General features: G+C 51.8%; 1 protein-coding gene across 12 annotated transcripts in view; it reads left to right on the top strand.

Moving 5' to 3' along the window:
- Adamts9 (ADAM metallopeptidase with thrombospondin type 1 motif 9) overlaps positions 1-17,812 on the top strand; it is a 129,770-nt gene extending 111,958 nt beyond the window's left edge. For 8 of the 12 annotated variants that reach the window (XM_010606567.3, XM_033756894.1, XM_010606563.3 and 5 more), the window contains 7 exons: positions 975-1,169; positions 2,598-2,730; positions 2,904-2,998; positions 3,096-3,190; positions 3,279-3,412; positions 4,943-5,034; positions 9,535-11,299. In XM_010606567.3, the coding sequence (XP_010604869.1) occupies positions 975-1,169; positions 2,598-2,730; positions 2,904-2,998; positions 3,096-3,190; positions 3,279-3,412; positions 4,943-5,034; positions 9,535-9,831 (1,041 nt within the window). In that variant the 3' untranslated portion in view covers positions 9,832-11,299. Of the gene's footprint in view, positions 1-974; positions 1,170-2,597; positions 2,731-2,903; positions 2,999-3,095; positions 3,191-3,278; positions 3,413-4,942; positions 5,035-9,329; positions 11,300-15,322; positions 15,417-16,085 lie in introns of those variants that run through there. The other 4 variants (XM_010606562.3, XM_010606564.3, XM_010606565.3 and 1 more) reach the window with 3 other exon arrangements.
- Positions 17,813-18,217: the final 405 nt, after the last annotated feature.

Genomic DNA, 18,217 nt, shown 5'->3' with positions numbered 1-18,217 from the left:
TAGAGACACCACTGGCCCGGCCCCTCCTTGGCACGTTCCCCAGAGAGCAGGCACGTGTTGCAGTGACGCCGCCACACGGACCCGCGTCGGCGAGCACATCTCACGATGGCCAAGCTGTGGGAACGGCCTGGGCTCCAGGAAGCAGAAGAACGCACGAGGAAGGTGTGCACACACGCAGTGGGGCGCTGTTGGCCCAGGAAAAGCGGGATCCTGCCGCTTGCAGAAAAGGGGTGGGCGTGGAGCACATCATATTAAGCACAACAAGCAGAATCAAAAGGACAGATAATGCATATTTTTCCTATGTGGAATTTTTTAAAAAGGAGAGATGACAGGAGAGTAAAAGGAAGACTATTAAAGACTATTAGAGTGAAGAGGAGGATTAGAGGGAGGGTGAAGGAAGGAGAAAAAGAGTAAACAAACTAAAGTACACAGACGTGCCAGTGAGACAAAACAAACCCAGCACTCTCTATACCTAACGTGCACTGCTTTTTTATTAAAAGACAAAAACAAAAAACAAAAAAAAACAAGACATTGTAACAAAACGTCAAAGAGCTCTAACGTCAGAATAAAAGGCAGGCCTTCATGCTGAATAAATTTTGTTTGCTTTTCAAAGATAATTCTTAAAAAATACCTCGCCTGGGAGAGAGATGGAAAGGGGAGGGGAGGAGGTCAGCCCCACGCCCCTGGGCCCAGGGCTTGGATTCCACACTGCAGTGCTGCTCAGGGCCGGCTGCCAGCTCCTCTTCCGCTGGACATTCAGTGGCTTCCCTGGTGTGGGCCTTGTGGTTTGGTGGAGCAGTTTGCTGACAGCCAGGGCCCCTCCCCTGCCTGGCCCCTTGACATCCACCCAGAGAAAAGGCCTCCCCCGGAGGCCCCGCCGGCTGCTGTCCCTGAGCGCCCAGGCGCGTGCGGGCGGCAGCCTAGCTTTCTGCCCTGGAGCAGCATGGACAGCCCTTTGGCCCCTCTCTCTCCAGTGCTCAGTGACCTGCGGAAAGGGCTACAAACAACGGCTGGTCTCCTGCAGCGAGATTTACACCGGGAAGGAGAACTACGAGTACAGCTACCAAACCACAGTCCACTGTCCGGGCACACAGCCGCCCAGTGTCCAGCCCTGCTACCTGCAGGAGTGTCCCGTCCTGGCCACCTGGAGGGTTGGCAACTGGGGGAGCGTAAGTGCATGCTTAAGTTGCCAAACTTGAGAGCTATCCGAGACCGGCTGCCCTGCTGTCAGCGACTTGACCCGGTGACAGGAAGAGAAGGGACAGGCGGCCCGGTGCTTAGAGTGCGGGCTCCAGAGCCATAGCCTGGAGCTGCCCCTGTGTCCACACCTTCCCGGGAAAGGCCTGGGGTGGGTCCTTCCTGTCACAGGGTCCTCGTCTACAGCATGGGCGCCATGGCATTCGATGAGCTGCTATGTAGGCAGCCACTTAGATCACAAGCAGATTGCATGGTACAGATGCTCTGTCTCCGTCTTGAAAAGCACTGAGAATCTAGCACTAAATAAGAGCTGCACAGGATGAGCTTTGCTGCTTCTATTGCTAAGAAGTCTACATATTCTCATTGACGTTCGTTGGGAGAATGTCACTGAATTAGGGGCACAGCAAGACAGAACAGTTCAAAAGTCTGCCCCAGAAAATTGCCACAGCCTCCTGGCTTTGGGCTCTGACGGTCTCAATCTTGAATAGTCACTGCCAAAAGTTGAAAGTTACTAGGTATGGATTCTAGCTCTGTCATGACCTTGAGCGAATTCCTTAACATGTTAGCCTCAGTCTCCTACCTGCAAAATAAGATAATAGTTCTATCTCAGAGGGTAATGTGCATCTGGGATGGAAAAAAAATGAGTGTGTATAGCTGTGACAGAAAAATACCGTGAATGTTTAAATGTATTAAAATGTATTATAGTAAAAGATACATCGCCGTGAACCTTCCTCAGAATCCGCCTCCTACCCTCAACACACCTCTCCTATTGTCCTTGCCGCTTTCTGGAGAAGTTCCAGAAGTCCTCTTTCATGAGTGTCTTTAGTTGCAGTATCGTGGCTGCCTCAGTGTCCTGAATCAATTCAAAACGTATATCTTTCACAGTCATTTTGACTTTGGGGAAGAGCTGGAAGCCACACAGTGTCAGATCCAGTGAACGGATGAGACTCACCACCATGCTTTTACGCGCCTGCTCTTCTGTTGGATGGCGCTTGGCAACTGCACTCACTGTTTTCTGTCACTCCTTGTAGAGACCCTCATGGAAGAGCACTCCCAGAACTGCTTTAGGAGGTGGCAGGGCTGCTAAGTGAGCTTGAGAATTGAGGGGAATATTTTGAGGGAGATTAGTGGCAGTGGGTCCTTTACTATGATATGTATTAAAATATTTGTTGTCTCAGGATTGATCATGCTGGTGTGTACGTATATTTATGTGTAATTCTGAACACCTGTATTGTATACCTCCTTTACATGCCTGTGTGTATGTGCATAAATATGTACGCATGATGCTTGGCTTGGAGACGGCTCCACGGCAAGCACTCGCTGAGTACCAGCTCCATGGGGCCAGGAATGTCACCCCCTCATGAGCCCGGTGCTGCCTCTGACCCTGACTTGCCCTGCAGTGCTCCGTGTCTTGTGGCGTTGGAGAGATGCACAGGTCCGTGCAGTGTTTAACCAATGAGGACCAACCCAGCCACTTGTGTCCAGCTGACTTGAAACCAGAAGAACAGAAAACCTGCCACAGTGCTTACAACTGTAAGTCACCGCTGAAGCCACCCTTCCCTAGCTCGGAGAGCTGCGTTTCTTTGCTCATTTATTTGCCCGCCATCTTTTGACATGCAGATTGTCTTTGCAGAGACCTGTGAATGGTGTGGCTGCCCCATAGGCCTCCGGACCTCACTCTCTGTCCTTGTTGTTGTATCTGACAGGTGAGGTGCCTCAGAACTGCAAGGAAGTCAGAGACCTCAGCGGAGCCAGTGAAGACGGGGAATATGTCCTGATCGTTAGAGGAAAGCTCCTAAAGGTGACTGTCACATATCAGCTATTCTTTTGAGAACGCTGGCTCCTGTGGTGTTGTTTCCGGGGCACTCTCCCTTGGTGACTTCTGGTCCGTCTTTCAGATATTCTGTGCGGGAATGCAGTCCAGCCACCCCAAGGAATATGTGAGCCTCATTCACGGGGACTCGGAGAATTTCTCCGAGGTTTACGGGCACAGGTAGGACACCCGGCTCAGGAGAGCCTGGGCATCTGGAGACAGCGAGGAGAACTTTCGCACCTTGCTCAGACCTCTCTCCGTAACTCAGGTTGCACAACCCAACAGAATGCCCCTACAACGGGAGCCGCCGAGATGACTGCCGGTGCCGGAAGGACTACACGGCAGCGGGGCTCTCCAGCTTCCAGAAAATCAGGATCGACCTGGGCAGCATGCAGATCATAAGTGAGTTCCCCCTGCGCTGGCTTCGGCAGCACACGTGCTCTGCAGGTGGCCGGGGCCGAGCTGTGGTGTGGAGAGGAGCGAGGGCCGGGCTCAGGTCCCATGCTGACGTCCACAGGCAGACTCGGGCCTGTGTCCACCGCAGTGTCCCCGGCTCCTGTCAGGCAGCCGGCACAGGGCAGCTGCTGCCTCCAAAGGAGGCGTCATTGCAGTGTGGGGTCAGGGCAGCCCCCAGAAAACACGACTGTGACACTAGGACCTTATGGCCCAGAAGGGGTGAGTCAGGCAAGGGAGGTGGGGCAGAGATAGAAGCAGAGTCTTCTAGGGCAAGGAAAAACAGCAGACAGGAAACCCCAAAGCTGAGCCATTCGCAGGGCGAGTCGCCCAGCCCTACAGCACAGCACACTTGCTACACAGGCGAAACTAAGTGCTGGACTGTGGGTTACAGAAGAGAAATGAGCCCAGAGCCCCTTACAAACCAGTGCGAGCTGCTTCACACTCCGCGAGACTCAACATTTCTGTGAGGCACGTTAATCACGGGAGCAGCTGCAGACAGCTGAAATGTCTAGCGTGTTCCCCTGAATAGAGGAAAACAGAAATAATGAATAATTAATTTTTCCTCATCAGCGCTGAACCCATAATATCTCATTGTTTTCCTCCTGTGGTAGATTAAACTCGATTTCTGCCAGACTATGTTTAATTGCCTTCGGGTAGGCTGATCAGGGTTAAAGGCAGAGGGGCTGCAGCTTCTCCCCTTGGAGAAGGGCCAGCTCAGCCCCACAACGTGGTGGGAGCGCTTTCACTGGCCGGGCATGGGTCCCCATGCAGTGTGGTGACTGCCGGAAGAGCCAGCCTTGGCCGTCTCCCCGGTACGGGGCACCCAGGCAGCCAGCGCATGCTTCCGCGGGCCTCGGGCTGATTCTCTGCATCAGCAGAGCTGCTCTCAGCAACAGCAGGGTTAAGAGGAGCTGGGTCAGCGTCATTCGTACTGGCCTTTCTTTCCAGCTCCATGCTCACCCCGAGCTTGAGAAACGGCTGTTAATAATTTCAAGATGTGAGTTCTAAGTGCTCCGCATTTTGGCAGGAACGGTGCCTGGGCCACAGGAGGACAGATGGACCTCAGGGACAGCCGCTGAGTAGCCTGCCTGGCTCCCTGCCCCCTCCCCAGCCTGAGACGCCATGGGACAGGAGGCTCATGTTCATGATTGTCCAATTACACTACACTTACGGGAGGCAGTTCGCATGTTTACTTATGTAGGAATCGATTCCAAAGTCACACTAAGCCCTTTTGGCTTCCATGCTGTGCGGAGTCAGTGCTGATAAAACCCAGAGAAGGAAGCCCTCAGAACCACGGATGTAATGAGGAAAATGTAAGCACACATCTGGATCCACTTGCTCTCTAATATTTCAAATTGTTTCTTTCTCTCCCATTTCTTATTTCTCCTGTTCTCCTTCCTCCCCCGTCTCCTGTGGATATCCTGTCCTTTCCTTGCATCTTTCACCCTCTCCTTTAACCCTTTCCCCACCCTGCAGCTACAGACTTACAGTTTGCAAGGACAAGTGAAGGACATCCTGTCCCTTTTGCCACCGCCGGGGACTGCTACAGTGCTGCCAAGTGTCCGCAGGTAGGTCCTCGGACCGGGCCTCCAGGGATTGCTCCCCGGGGAGCGGCTGGGACAGCTGCTCTGCTGCTCTGCGTGGCCACGTATATCAGGCCTCTCAGTGATTCCGCCCTCAGGGTGGTTCCTCAGGGGTCACAGCTGCGTGCCCACTCCTGCATTCAGCAAGAGGCATCGGGTAAATGGTAAAACCTTGGAAACATGGCAAGGGCTTGGCTTCACAAATCGTGACTCGGGTGCGGTGAACAGCTAGTCAGCAGCCCAGGTAAGGACTCGGTGACCGCCTCTCCAGCACCAGCCCTACTTGGAAGGAAGTGCTGACTTCCATGGGGTCCGTGCACTGTCTCCTGATTGATCTCCACTGCCAGGAGTAGGTCGAGAAGCAGAGATTGAGAAGGGTGGTCCCTGGTTAACTCTGAAGCCAGTGCAAGTGGCCCATTCACCCTATCACCAACCGCTGAGCGGGATCGGGTGGCAAAAGGGAGACTCAGAGCACACACGCAGCGTGACCCCGTCTATGTGTTTGGGGATTTCTATTTGTTTTGCAGCACAGGGGAGTGAACCAAGGCCTCGTGCATGCTGAACACCTGCTGTAGTACTGACCTAAAGCTCCTGCTCCTGAGTTTTAAAACAGTATTATATGTAGAAAAAAAAAGACTCGGGAGGACTTTTAAAAAAATTATTAGTGGAGTGAATTGGTAATTTTTTAAAGAAATAAATATTGGGCCCAGAGGTCCCCAAATATGCAAGACCGATATGGGTTTCCGTGGAGTCCTGAGCCTCCGTGCCTGCATCCTAGTCTCAGATCAGCTGACATTTCTGCACAGAAATCTGTGCTGTGTGCCGTGCCCTGGGCCACATGGGTGTCCCTCCCCTGGGGAGTTTATCGCTCAGTGGGAGAAAGAAGCAGGAACAGTAAACCGTAATGTAATAGTGCATCCTAGAAGTGCTCCAGCACCAGTCCGAAAGTCCCGTGTAGGTCCATCAGCCCAGAAGTGGAAGTCCACTGTCTTCTGCTGATGGCTCCCACGGGGCCATTCCGCACGCCCTGGCCTCTTCGCCATGGCTTCGGAACATGCTAGAATCATCTTCCCTGGCTCATTCTGCAGAGTAAGCAGTGATCTTTGCAGGAAATTTCCAAACTTGGAAAACAGGATAAACATGGAGAATGTACTGATTCTGGACAGAACTGGGCCTCAGTTGGTTTTTGCTTTTGTTTTCTCCGGGTCTTCACAGAGCTGTTGTTCATCTCTGGGCTTAGGAATTTCTGGCTTTGCTCTGAGTCTAGATTGGGACAGATGATGTATTCCAAATCCTAGGCAGTCTCTGGGGGACAGATGGATTCACCCCAGCCTCAGAGTCAGGTCAAAGACAAACACATGAATGCTCTTTTTAGTGAGCTTTAGAAAAGCATTGCTAAACATTTTAGAGAGGGGAAAAGGAAGTTCTCAAAGGAGAAAGACAATAAGCAAAGGATGAAAAGGTTAAAAAAAAAAGGCCTTTGCTCCTGACCCCAGAAGGGAAGACTTTTGAAGTACAAGTTTCTTCAGGGCCCTGATGTTTCAGACACCCCATCTCTGGGCTGCATTTGTATAGCCACTAGGTTGGCCCTGGCCACAGGACCTTCTTGTTTCTCTGAGCACATCCTTTGGGAAGCTTAGGTAAATGAAAGGTAATTTGCATTCATTTAGTTTAATAACTCAGAAACAAATGGCCTGACTGACTGCTAAGCACTCACAACGAAGTACCTGCTAAGTGGGGAAACCCAAAGCCAGGGAGAAGCTAATTTGTTTTGCACAAGCTGCTCTTCAAGCCTGCTGGGTCCCTGGCTGTGCCTTAGACATTTGCAGAGCACCAGCTGCCCCCGATGAGAAGGGCTGCGGTGTTTGGTGTTCAGTGTTGGAGAGCCACTCTCCTCCTCACCAGGCTGGTGGGTGGGCTCCTGGCTTGGGGGTTCCATTCTGGTAGGGATGAGCTCCTGAGAGCATTCCCCTTGCAGGCAGCAGAGGGAGGGTATCTGACCACTGCTGCAGCACTCTACAGACGCTGGTGTCCGCCATTCCAGCTCCAGGGAATGTGCTCGCATCCCTAGGACATAGCAGTGAGGCAATGGCAGGCGTAGAGTTTGTGTCACTGCCCGGTCCACAGGGTGGGCACTCTGGAGAGGCCAGGATTGACAAGCCTGCTTGACATGTTGTAAGATAGGGATTTCTGATTCTTTCCCCAGGGGAGATTTCTGCAGTATTAACTGGTCCAAGCAGAGGACAGGATCCCTCTTTGGTCCGAGCACACCTTTTGCAAACCTTCACAGACTATCCAGGCCAGTGATGGCAAACCTTTCAGAGCATAACTAAATTACTTTCCCTCTTTTAAATCTGCACCAACTCTGGCTATGACTCTGATGCCTTCTAGACTCTGATGATAAGGACGGGGGTGGGGAGAAGATGTCCCAGAATGCAGCAGAGAAGCATAGGTGACCTTTCCTCTGCTGATGCCCCTCCGCTTTTAGAGTGCTGATAATCAGCCAGCCATTTGCTGGAGATGCAAGCACTCCCTGGCCAGAACAGGCAGGAGGACCGTTTGCTGCTGCAGTGGGTCTGTCACCTGCCAAGAGGAGCAGCCCAGGAGACTCCCTCAGCCGGGGCGTAGTCAGCACGATGCCAGGCCGGGGGTCTGGCCTCTGCATCCCTTCTCCCTCAGAGGAGGTGACACTGAAACCCTGGCTGTGGGACAGGAGCGGGGAGAGAGGTCCTTCAGCCCCGTGTGGCCTGGAATTCTGCATGGTGGGGAGGCAGGATAGGAGAAGTAAAAGGTAAAAAGGAGACAAGGAAAATCTGAATTTCTACATTGTACTTGTAAGAAAAACCATGGCTTCAGGAAACAAGCCTAGTTTAAATGTTTTCGTTTTTCTCTCTTCTCCCAAGATACAATAAGCCTGGGAAATCCGCTCTCACTGGCAAAGCAGCCTTTTCCACCTGTGAATAGACCGCCTCTTTTTACCTGTAAAATCCACTGATCCTTATGGAAGCAGATCTGCCAGACCGTAGGGACCCACACCCTAGCCCACCCATCCTACCCGAAGACGGTCTCAGCCCCATCATAACGCTCCTCTTTCTCTAAATGACCCGCTCCTGAGCATGAGTTTGACTTGCTGCCTAAGAAACCCTCCCATGTCTCTCACTGACTGGTCCTGAAAATGCTTTTTCCTGCAGTGGGAGTCAGCCTGGTGACAGAGGGACTTGCTTCTCTGGGTAGGAGTGACAGCCAGGGCTGGTAAGGCAGCAGCAGGGCCCAGCGTCCGAGGATGCAGGGTTGGGGGGCTCGGTGCAGCCCCAGCCTAAATACCCGGGTGTGTGGCACTCACAGAGAGCTACTCATGCATCTGCAGTGTTGTCAGGAAAATAGTCCCGGGAGGAGTGCTCAGCAGCTCCTGCTCTGCTGCTGAGGAGTGAGTGAGCTCAGGCCTGTCTAGGCCCTGTTCACAGGTGTGGTCTCACAGCCCCTTTCCCAGGGGCAGGAAGACCCACTGGGTGGTCCAGGCCATCAGCACCCTGGGGCAAATCCATCTGCCCTGTGAGCCACAGCACCATGGCCACCGCTAGGACAGCCAGAAATGCCCCAGACCTTGCCCACCTCCCCCTGAAGGCAAAACCATCCAGCATGAGGCCCAGGGTGGGCTGGGTCACCTCTGTACAAGACTGGTTTGTCCTCACTTGGTGCTGGGAAACTGAGGGTCCAGCAGGGTCTCGTTCAGGGAGTACGAGAGCCAGGAACAGTGCTCAGGAGACCGAGTCTAGTGCTTCTTTCTGTACGTTAGGAACGTTAGGACCGGACTGCTCGAAGCTGGGCTGGCCCTGGCGTCCTGGGAGGGAGGCCCGCACCTGGGACTCAGACACTGCAGCAGGACCGGTGTCTCTGGTGTGTGCCGGCGGACTTCCTGCCGTCCTGAGGTGGCCCCACTCTGCCCAGGGCCCGTAGGCTCCAGGAGGAAACTGGCAGGCCCTTAATGGAGCCACTGGAGAGAGCTGGCCTGGCTTGGCCTCCCCAGCAGGAAGCACAGCGCCCCACAGGCCGCCTGGCTGGAACCCAGCTCCTCGGTCAGGCCGCGCGCGCCCCCTGCCGTCCGCTGGGTTCACGCTGCGCTCCCGCGCTGGCAGCGAGACCTTGTTAGCAAAATTACATGGTGCCATGTTGTTCCCGAAGGAATCTGGTAATTGTGAGCAACAAGAGGACTGCCGCGCTAGGGAGGCCGAAATGGGGTAGTGGGACCGAGGACTTTGATGTCAGGACTCTTGTTGCAGCCGCAAGGAGCTAATCGCCTCGCGGGCCTCAGTTTCCCCACCTGTCGGGAAAGCTCCCTGGGAGAGCCTCGCTGAGATGGTGCACGAAGGTACTTGGCCGACAAAGCAGAAATCTCTGGGTCAGGAGCCGCCACCAGGACGCATCAGCCTCGCCCGGTCCCCTCCCTGCGACCGCAGCCTGAGTCCCCGCGCGCCTGTGTTCCAGGGTCGCTTCAGCATCAACCTGGACGGGACCGGCCTGTCCGTGACCGAGTCGGCCAGGTGGATATCGCAAGGGAATTACGCTGTGTCGGACATCAAGAGGGCCCCGGTAAGGCCGCCGGCGGGCTGGGGGGCCGCCCTCCCTCCTCCTTTCCTCCCTCTCTTACTCCTGTCCTCCTTTCTCTTTTCTTTCCTTCCTCTCCTTCCTCCCTGCCCTGTGCCCATGGTGCCCAGAGGACAAGCTTTCTGCGTCCGCAGCCTGTTGGGCTGTGAGGAAGATCGTTTCCCAGTGCCTTGTTGAGCTTCTGAGCTGTTCCCAGCACCCGGTGAGGGGCCACTGCCCCAAGGACCCAGAGCAGGCAGGGACCATCACCTGCGTGGCCCAGACACCCTCGCTCCATTCCGCAGGGGCTCATTGTGAATGGAGAGAAAAGGCTGTTTCTCTCCTTCTTTATGGACCGTGGCCCTCCCCTGGGCCTGGAGGGAGGGGGCGGCATGGCAGATAAGTGTTCCACAGTCTCCAGGATGAGCCATGGCTGTGGCGGTGTGGTCCGCTGCACCTAAGGTGTGAGGTGGGGTAGGGGGGCTGCCCAAGGCCCTGGTCTGTGCGGCTCCTCCCGGGTGTGCACTGGAAGCCCAGGCTCTGCTCACTCAGATCAGTGGAGTCAGAAGCAGGGCAGAGACCTGGCAGGGTGGGGGTGTCAGACCCACAGGTGAGGCTGAGACCCCCGCCCTCCAGCCTCCCCTGTGGGCTCCAGTAGCCGCAACAGGATCCTGACTGGTGGGGTGGGAGGCAGGAAGGAGGCTCCCCTTCCTGTGAGGCTGCCTTGGAGTCCCCTGTGGGTAGGACGGGAAGAGACCTGGGGAGTGGTTGTTCTTTTAAAACAGAGTTGCTAAATACAGTACAGCCAGGTTAAACTTCAACCCCAAATAAGCAATGCAGATTTTGTAATGTGTCTTGGAGATTGGATGGGACATACTTGTATTTTTAAAAGTACAGTTTATGTTGTCTGAAATCCAAATTTAACCTTATTTTTATTTGCTGAATGTGGCAACTATTTATCTAGTCAAAATTTTAAGATAGTGCTGGGGATTTAGCTCAGTGATTCCAGCGCCTGCTTCACAAGCGCGAGGGCCCAAGTTTGATCCCTGGTACCAAAAAAAAAAAAAAAAAAAATTAAGATAAAGCAGTAGGGTGCCCACTCCCACCCCAGGAAGAAAGATGTTCAATTTTGACTTCCTGGGAAAATCTGTTTCTTTAACTGCCAGGGTTGAATATGTCTGGGGGTGAGGTGGGGGGCTACCTTGCTTCCTAAGCTAAGCCCTGACCTCCAATCTGATTAGCCAGGATTGACTGCTCCTAGTGTAATCATTATGTTTTCCCCAGCACAGCACTGAAAGGAATAAATCGCTGAGAAATAGGTGCTCCAGAATGTGCCCCAAATAGTGTCCCTCCCTCCGGACTTAAACCTTATGGGTTGTTTTCCATGTGTGCAAGATGTTCTGAAATGTGCGTGACCCCGCCGCTGTGTCCGGCGGGAACCAGATGAGTCGGTCGGGAGCGCCACCTTGCGGGGAACGGGCGCCACGGCCCTGCCTTAATAGCGCCATAGAAAAAGAATAATGTTAAAAAATGCTAAAAGGAAAAAGAGAGAGATGGTATCAGTTCTCTGCAGCCCTGAGGTTTGTCAGGAGGCTGGGGACGAGGGCTGAGGGCTGCGCCCGGAGGCTGGGCGGTGGGGGGCTCTGGGTGTGTGCCGGGGTGTGGCGGCCCGACCCTAAGAAGTGGACTTCACTGGTAAACTCACAGAGTTGCAGCACCTTTCTCTGTGGAGTACGTCACATTCATGAAACTGACCGCTTCCACCTTAAACGGCTAAGCGGCGAGAGAAGCTGTTTCCCGGGGAAAACTGCACTTTAAATGGCTGAAGCCCTCGGCAAAGTGCGTTTGTGTTCTAACCTCCCAGTGCCCAGGCCCTTCTCCAGGCTCTGCACTTTGGCCGCCCTGCCCTGTGTGGCAGAGGGACTCAGCTCCAGCTCCTGCCCCGGCCGCCTGCAAGAAGAAAGGGCTGTAGATCGGGTGGCTGTGAAGTGAGAGATTCATGACGCTGTGGTCCCTAAAGCGGAGGCCCACGGTCCATGAGCAGCGGGGGGCAAGAAGGCAGCCTGCGGTAGGGAGTGCGTGCACACGGAAAGACGTGTGTGTGCTTACATGTGCACGCGCGAGCACACGCCGTCAGTTCTGCTTTCGACAGGGACTGGCTCCTAGCCACGGTCAAGCCAGAGAGCCTGCCCACCACATGCAAAACCACGCGCGAGGCGTTTTGTGCCCTTGTGCCTGTGTGTGTGTGTGTGTGTGTGTGTGTGTGTGTGTACGTGCACGCGCGTACATCGCAGCCTGTAGCTCCTGCAGAAATCAGCTGACTTCTGTACGTGTGTTTGTACACACACGACTGACAAAGGGCTGTGTAGTGTTTTATGGGAGATTTTAGGGAAACTCAAGGACAAATTTTATTGCACCTGGTTTTGACCCTAACCCTTGATTTTAGGCCTTAAAATGTTGCACGCATTGAGGCATGTCCCGTGGGTTTTCTTAGCGAGGTGCCCCCGGCCCACAGCCTGTCACGCTACCCACAGCGTGCTCCCCAGACTTTGACCTGACGTGCCGGCTCCCTGAGCCCCTGCGAACCCCCAGCCTCATTGACTGGGGAAAAACAAGGATACATGAAACGTGAGAAATTCAAGCTGTTTCCTGTGTGTAATTGGGTTTTTATGATGGAACCAAGATTGATTCATTTTACTTACATGTACTGGAAGTCGACCGACAACATATTCATTAAAAGGAATTCTAGAAAGCCTGCTTTAATGAAGAAATAGTGATTCGTTGCATGCTTTAGGCTTGTACATGCTCTCTCTTTTCTGAAAGAGATGCTGTCCCCAATAGTAGTGTTCATCTTCTTTGTTTGCTCAACTGTGGTTTTATAAATTCTTGTAATAAAATAAAAATTTCTTCAGCTTTTATCCACATTGGACTAGAGTTCCGGTTCAGGAGATGGCATGACTGCCGGATGGCCAGAATCTTCTTTATTTGTTTAATTTCATGATGTTAGAATTAGACTTTTTCTCATCTTCATGAAGCAGCTGTGATGGGGTCCAGCATACGGTGCCCTTATGGGAATGACAGCAGCACGCGGGGCCTCGCACCCTTCAGGCCGTGCCCCTCGCTGGGCGCTTAGGCTTTGTTTCCTCATCTACAGCAAGTTTATGGGGAGGTGATTATTATTCCCATTCCGCAGGTGCCCAGGAAGTGGAGGCATACAAAGCTCATTTAAAGAGGCAGTAGCAACCCAGGCAATGCGACTCAAGGTAACCCCTCTTCTGGCAAGGCAAGTGTGGGTAAAGCATCTTTGGTGCTGCTCAGGAGGTGCTCCTCACACATCTGCGTCCGGAGGCCACCAGCCCACAACTTCGGGGAGAAAGTCCTGGCATCACGTCTGGCTGGTGACAGCGATGACTCCTGGGCTGGGCTGTGGTCGGTCAGCGATGGACACACCCAGCATTGCTCGGCCTTGGGTCTGAGCCACTATAGGGTCGATGCCAGCTCTCCCCGCTCAGCTCAGGCTCACCCACAACTGAGGGCATTCTGTTCTCTTTGTTGTTATTTAGCACTCACTTTCCTTTTTAAAAAAAAGACTTTCTTCCCTCTGTCTCTCTCAGTCTTTCTTTCAAAAAGGGATTATCTGTTGTTCTCAAGAGACTTTACAGCGTGGCTGTGTGAACCAAATTTTCATCCCTCGACATAAAATGCAGCCCAAAGCTAGCCAGAAATTTAAGCACAAATGCGCTCATCGTAGTGTTATTCCCGGGAGCAGAAAATGTGAGCTGTTGTGCAGGGAGAGAGGAGAGGGATGAAGAGGTGTGGGAATGCGCACAGTGGGATGATGCCACAGGTAGGCAGGGGCTCCTCATGGTGTGGTGAAACATAAGGGGAGCTCGTTAGCGGGGCAGCATTTTGCAGTCCGAAAAGAAGAGCTCAGCCTCAGCCTTCTCCTTTTGTTCATTCACTTATTGTACAATTATGTGCCATACACTGTGCGAGACCCCAGATACTCAACGTATTTCAACAAGATGTTGAAGAATTACCCAGTCACAACAGCTGAGCCAGGAGGGCTTCTCAGCAGAAGTGGCCTTTTATTGGGTTCTGCAGCTTTTGCCAGGCTGTGTAAGGGAACCATCAGATGAGCAACCAAAGAAATGCAGGTATAGGGAAAGAGCCCTCCAAGGTGATTGAGAGAAAAAGACAGACGTGTGGATCTTTAGGACAGGGGTCAGGACATTTTTTTATGAAGGGCCAGAAAATAAATATCCTGGTCTTTGAGGGCCAACAGGCAAAATCGACGATATTATATATGTATTTACACATCAAGAGAGAAAAATATGCAATTGTTTTGTTAAATTCATTGTATAATACTCGAATATAATTTTTACACTACAAATATACTAATGAGAAGAATGGGCTATTGGGAGAAGAAAATAATAGCTTAATTAGTGCTCTCCTTTATTGTAGATGTTTTTCTGCTGATGCAGATATGAAAGGAGATTTTCTCTTCCTAAATAACTTCCCGTGGGTTGGTGTTGTCAGGTGCTGTCTCTGTCCATGGCTGTAGAACTGCTTGAGTATACGCATGGCTTAGCAGGCATTTAAAGAATTCTGCTAAGAGTTTTCCCTTGTTAGTTGCCTTTTCCATGGCATTACATTGCAGATTAATCACACAATTGAAAGTGAAAGGGAAGCTCCCCCATCGCCTAGTTTAATGGATTTTGAAATACGAACATTTCCTTCCCACCACACTAAAGTCCAGAACGCACTGGTAGAACTGCTGCTTGAACTCTGAAAATACAGCCACTGGAAATGTGTGTGGAGTAGAGGTGTTCCTGTTTAACATTTTACTGCGTGCAAAGTGTTAAAATAGCATAACATTACTTGTGAGTGAAACTTACTTATTCTCATTTTTTTTAATCTTTGGAAAAGAATCATGCTGTGGCGAGATGCTGCATGGTAAACTTTATAAATTTCTGACCATGGCTTGCCTGTGCCCTGGGAATTGGCGTGCTTGGTTTGGTAGTGTTGGTGTTCACTGTGTTCTTTACTGTACCTGTCGGACCACATGGTAAACACAGCACTGTGGTTTGAATTTGGTAACAGAATAGTCCACGTGCCATTGTATCTTCAAGTGCAAGCTTCCAGTTGGAGGCTCGCTGGTTTGTTTGCTAGTAGGATTGAACCCCAGGCTTTGTGCATGCCAGGCCAGCACTGAGCTACAGCCGCAGCCCCACTCTGAGAGCGCAGCATTCAGGCCTCACCTTTCTCCTGTCCTTGATTATCCCATGGTCTACCCTGCTGGCAAGCAAATGAGTCACATGTTGGGATGTGGCAGCACACAGGCACTCAAACCACTGTCAGAGCAGAACTGGTGCCATGGTTTGTGTGCCTTGAGCTGAAGCCACAAGAGTCACCAAGCCCCGCGGTCCCGTTACTCCGCTCTGACCGCAGCCATGGACCTGTGGTAAATGAAGGAGCCGGCTGTGTTACGGTAAGGCTTCAGCCATGGACTCTGGAACTTGAGTCTCACGTCGTTTGTGTGTCAAGAAATACTAGGTGTGCTTTTGCTCAACCATTGAAACATGTGAGCACCACGCGGGCCACATCATTTCAGTCCAACTGTGTGGGCAGAGATGGTTTCCCAAAACCCCGGCCAGGCAGGCGGTCTGAGCTCCGCTTCTCTCTGCAGGACGGCACCCGTGTCGTGGGGAAATGTGGCGGCTACTGTGGGAAGTGCACACCGTCCTCGGGCACCGGCCTGGAGGTGCGGGTACTGTAGTGAGGTACGTCCGTCCACGCCTGTCCCCGCCTCCCTCTGGCCTGGTGGTGAGTGTGAGCAGAGGGTCACTTGTGCCCGCCGGCTGCTCCTCTGCAGTGCTCCGGCCCCGCGTACCCATCCTCACACGACTGGGGCGGTTGTCCTTCACCCTGGGGCACAAATCCCCAGGCCTGTGTCAGAGTCCCAGGCCCCACCTGCTCGTCTGCTCTCTGGGGCCCAGAGGTGTGTGTCTGTGTGCAGGGCCCTGACTCACGGGGCGTCTGGGGAGATACTGCCAGGAACTCAAACAACAGCTTAGCACGAGCTCACCCAGCGATGGTCAGGAGATGCGTGTTCACACCCGATGGGGTCGGCCATGCACACGTGTGTGAACGTCACGAGTGGGTGCACCCACACAGTGTTCACGTATACAGATGTACACTGAGACGGACTGGGAGGAGATACACCCAGCGCACCTGAATTTTTGCATATGCTCCCTGTTGAGAGACTTTCGGAGTGGTACTGAAGTTTTATTTCATTACTGATTGCTTCCCTGAGACTTCCGTGCTTCTTACAGCAAAACAAAAACCTGCTTTTCAGATCTGGACAAAATCACAGCGTTACTGTAAAATTGCATGTGGCTAGCTGCCTCGTCCAGGCAGAAGGCTCACATTTCCTGGTTTGCTTGTTTCAGGTGGCTCTGGAGAGGAAGCACAAAGGGCTGGATGAAGGATCGTGATGCAATATACCTCCGCCTTATGTGGGGTGCGTGTGCGTGTGCGAGGCCACGTGTGCGTGTGCGTGAGTGTGTGCGTGCAAGTATGTACATATGCACATATATAAATACATTTTTACACAGGTTGAGCGCCCCTGATCCACAAATCTGAAGTCTAAAATGCTGCAAAACAACACAATACTATAAGCAGAATATTCCGCATCGTGGAACTTTGTTTTGGGAGCAAAATCATGCAAAATACTGTATAAAATCACCATCAGGCTGTATGTATCAGGTGCATGTGAAACGTCAGTGGACTCTGCTTAGACCTGGGTCCCGTCCCCATGATTTCTCACTGCATGTTTGCAAATATTACAGAATCTAAGAAAACCCCAGCTCTGAAATACTGCTCAGCCCAAGCATTTTGGATAAGGGGCACTCAACCTGTGAAATATCCTCATGATGTAAAATTTAATATTTATGTTTGAAATTATTTATTGTGCTGTAATATTTTTGTACGTAAAATGATTTTATTGTGACTGCCTTTGCGTTATTTTGTCCCTTGCAGTCCAACCACTGCATTTTACGTACTCTACGTTATATGTAGTCTCATGACAAAAGTGGTCCTTCGTTATCACGGTACACTGTTGTTTACTTTTTATCTGTAAATGTTTTACTGCTACTTTTCTTAAATTGTATTTTGTTTTTTAAAACAACCTAGCCATCATCAAGGTGCTACGAGAGTCATACAAGGGTATTTTTGGCATTCCTAGGAGAATATCGTTAGCCAATAAGTAAGATAGTGATTCCACAAACTTACCAACTATGAATTGTATTAAGTATCTATTCCATTTCATGAGATCTCTGGGAACAAAATGCTGCCTTGGTGCTAATATTGTATGTATTTAAGTGATTTCCAGGCTCAAAAATGCAAACACTTAATAGAAAGGGAAGGGAGGGGCAGTTTCCAGTGGACACAGCCCTATAGTGCGAGAACTGCTGTTCACTCTTGCTTCTGGACACACCGTTCTGGAGGAGCTGGACTTCTTTCTTGCCGTTTCTGTTGCCCATGTGCCTGCTCAGCCAGTGGTGCCTTGGTCCCCTGCCATCCAGGAGGGTTCCACCCCTGCTTCCTTACAGAGCAGCACTGGGAATGTGAGATCTCATGGTTTTGTCACCAGCACATCCAGTAGCGAGACAGAGGAGCGCAGCATGGTGGTGGCCTTCGGCACCCTCAGAAACCCGGAGAAGTGGAACATCAGCTTCTGTGTCATCGGCGTGGCCTTTTGCTGGAAGACATTGACCAGTGACATACTTTCCCCTCAGGCCATAAGCCCCCGACCCTGCCAGTTTTCCTGTCCTCGCAGGTCGTGTGTGAAGAAATGAACTGTGGCCTTCAAGGTGCCTGAGTCCTTCTGATCTTCCATGAACCCACTTTTTTTTTTAACTTCTTTCCTGCACGGAAGTGCTGAAGTTGTGATCTTTCTGCTGATTGGAGGGAATCCTTTGCCAGTGGCCACGGAGACACTTGGGTCTGAGCAATCCTGTCCACTTCGAGAGACCGAAGAGATGAGGAAAACCTTGCCACACTCTGCAACTCCAGAGCGCTCCAGGAAAAGCAGACTCGATGTATGAATACTTGTTATTCTCCATTATTAATACATTGTGAGAACATACTACAAATAAATACCATGACCACATCCAAACTGCTTGTGTTTCACATGGTTCTGGACTCCTGCAGTGGAGTTGAGGTTGTCTCGGGTTCAGGCGGGAGGATTCCAAGTTAGAGGCCAACCTCGGCAACTTAGCAAGACCCTGTCTCAAACTAAAATCTGAGCGATGAAGATGGAGCTCAGTGGTAAAGCATTTACCTAGCATTCGTGAAGCCCTGGGTTGAATCCCCGGCACTGCAAAGGAGAAAGATGTCTGGAAGGAAGGATGGACTCTAGGTTTTAAAATTGCTAGGTTGAGGAGAAGTGCCAATTTCCTTAATTTCATCTATTATCATTGCCGTTCTAGAGAGCCAGATAGGAGGAGAAGGTTGTCCATCAAATTGGTCTTTTCATCACCCAAATCAGGGACATCTACCTCCTGTCTGCGTGATGGGGCAC

The sequence above is a fragment of the Fukomys damarensis genome, unplaced genomic scaffold (assembly GCF_012274545.1).
Source record: "Fukomys damarensis isolate Sample0158 unplaced genomic scaffold, DMR_v1.0_HiC HiC_scaffold_28, whole genome shotgun sequence".
NCBI lineage: Eukaryota > Metazoa > Chordata > Mammalia > Rodentia > Bathyergidae > Fukomys > Fukomys damarensis.
The sequence above is the reverse complement of the archived record's forward strand: the minus strand, read 5'-3'. Positions and strand labels throughout refer to the sequence as shown.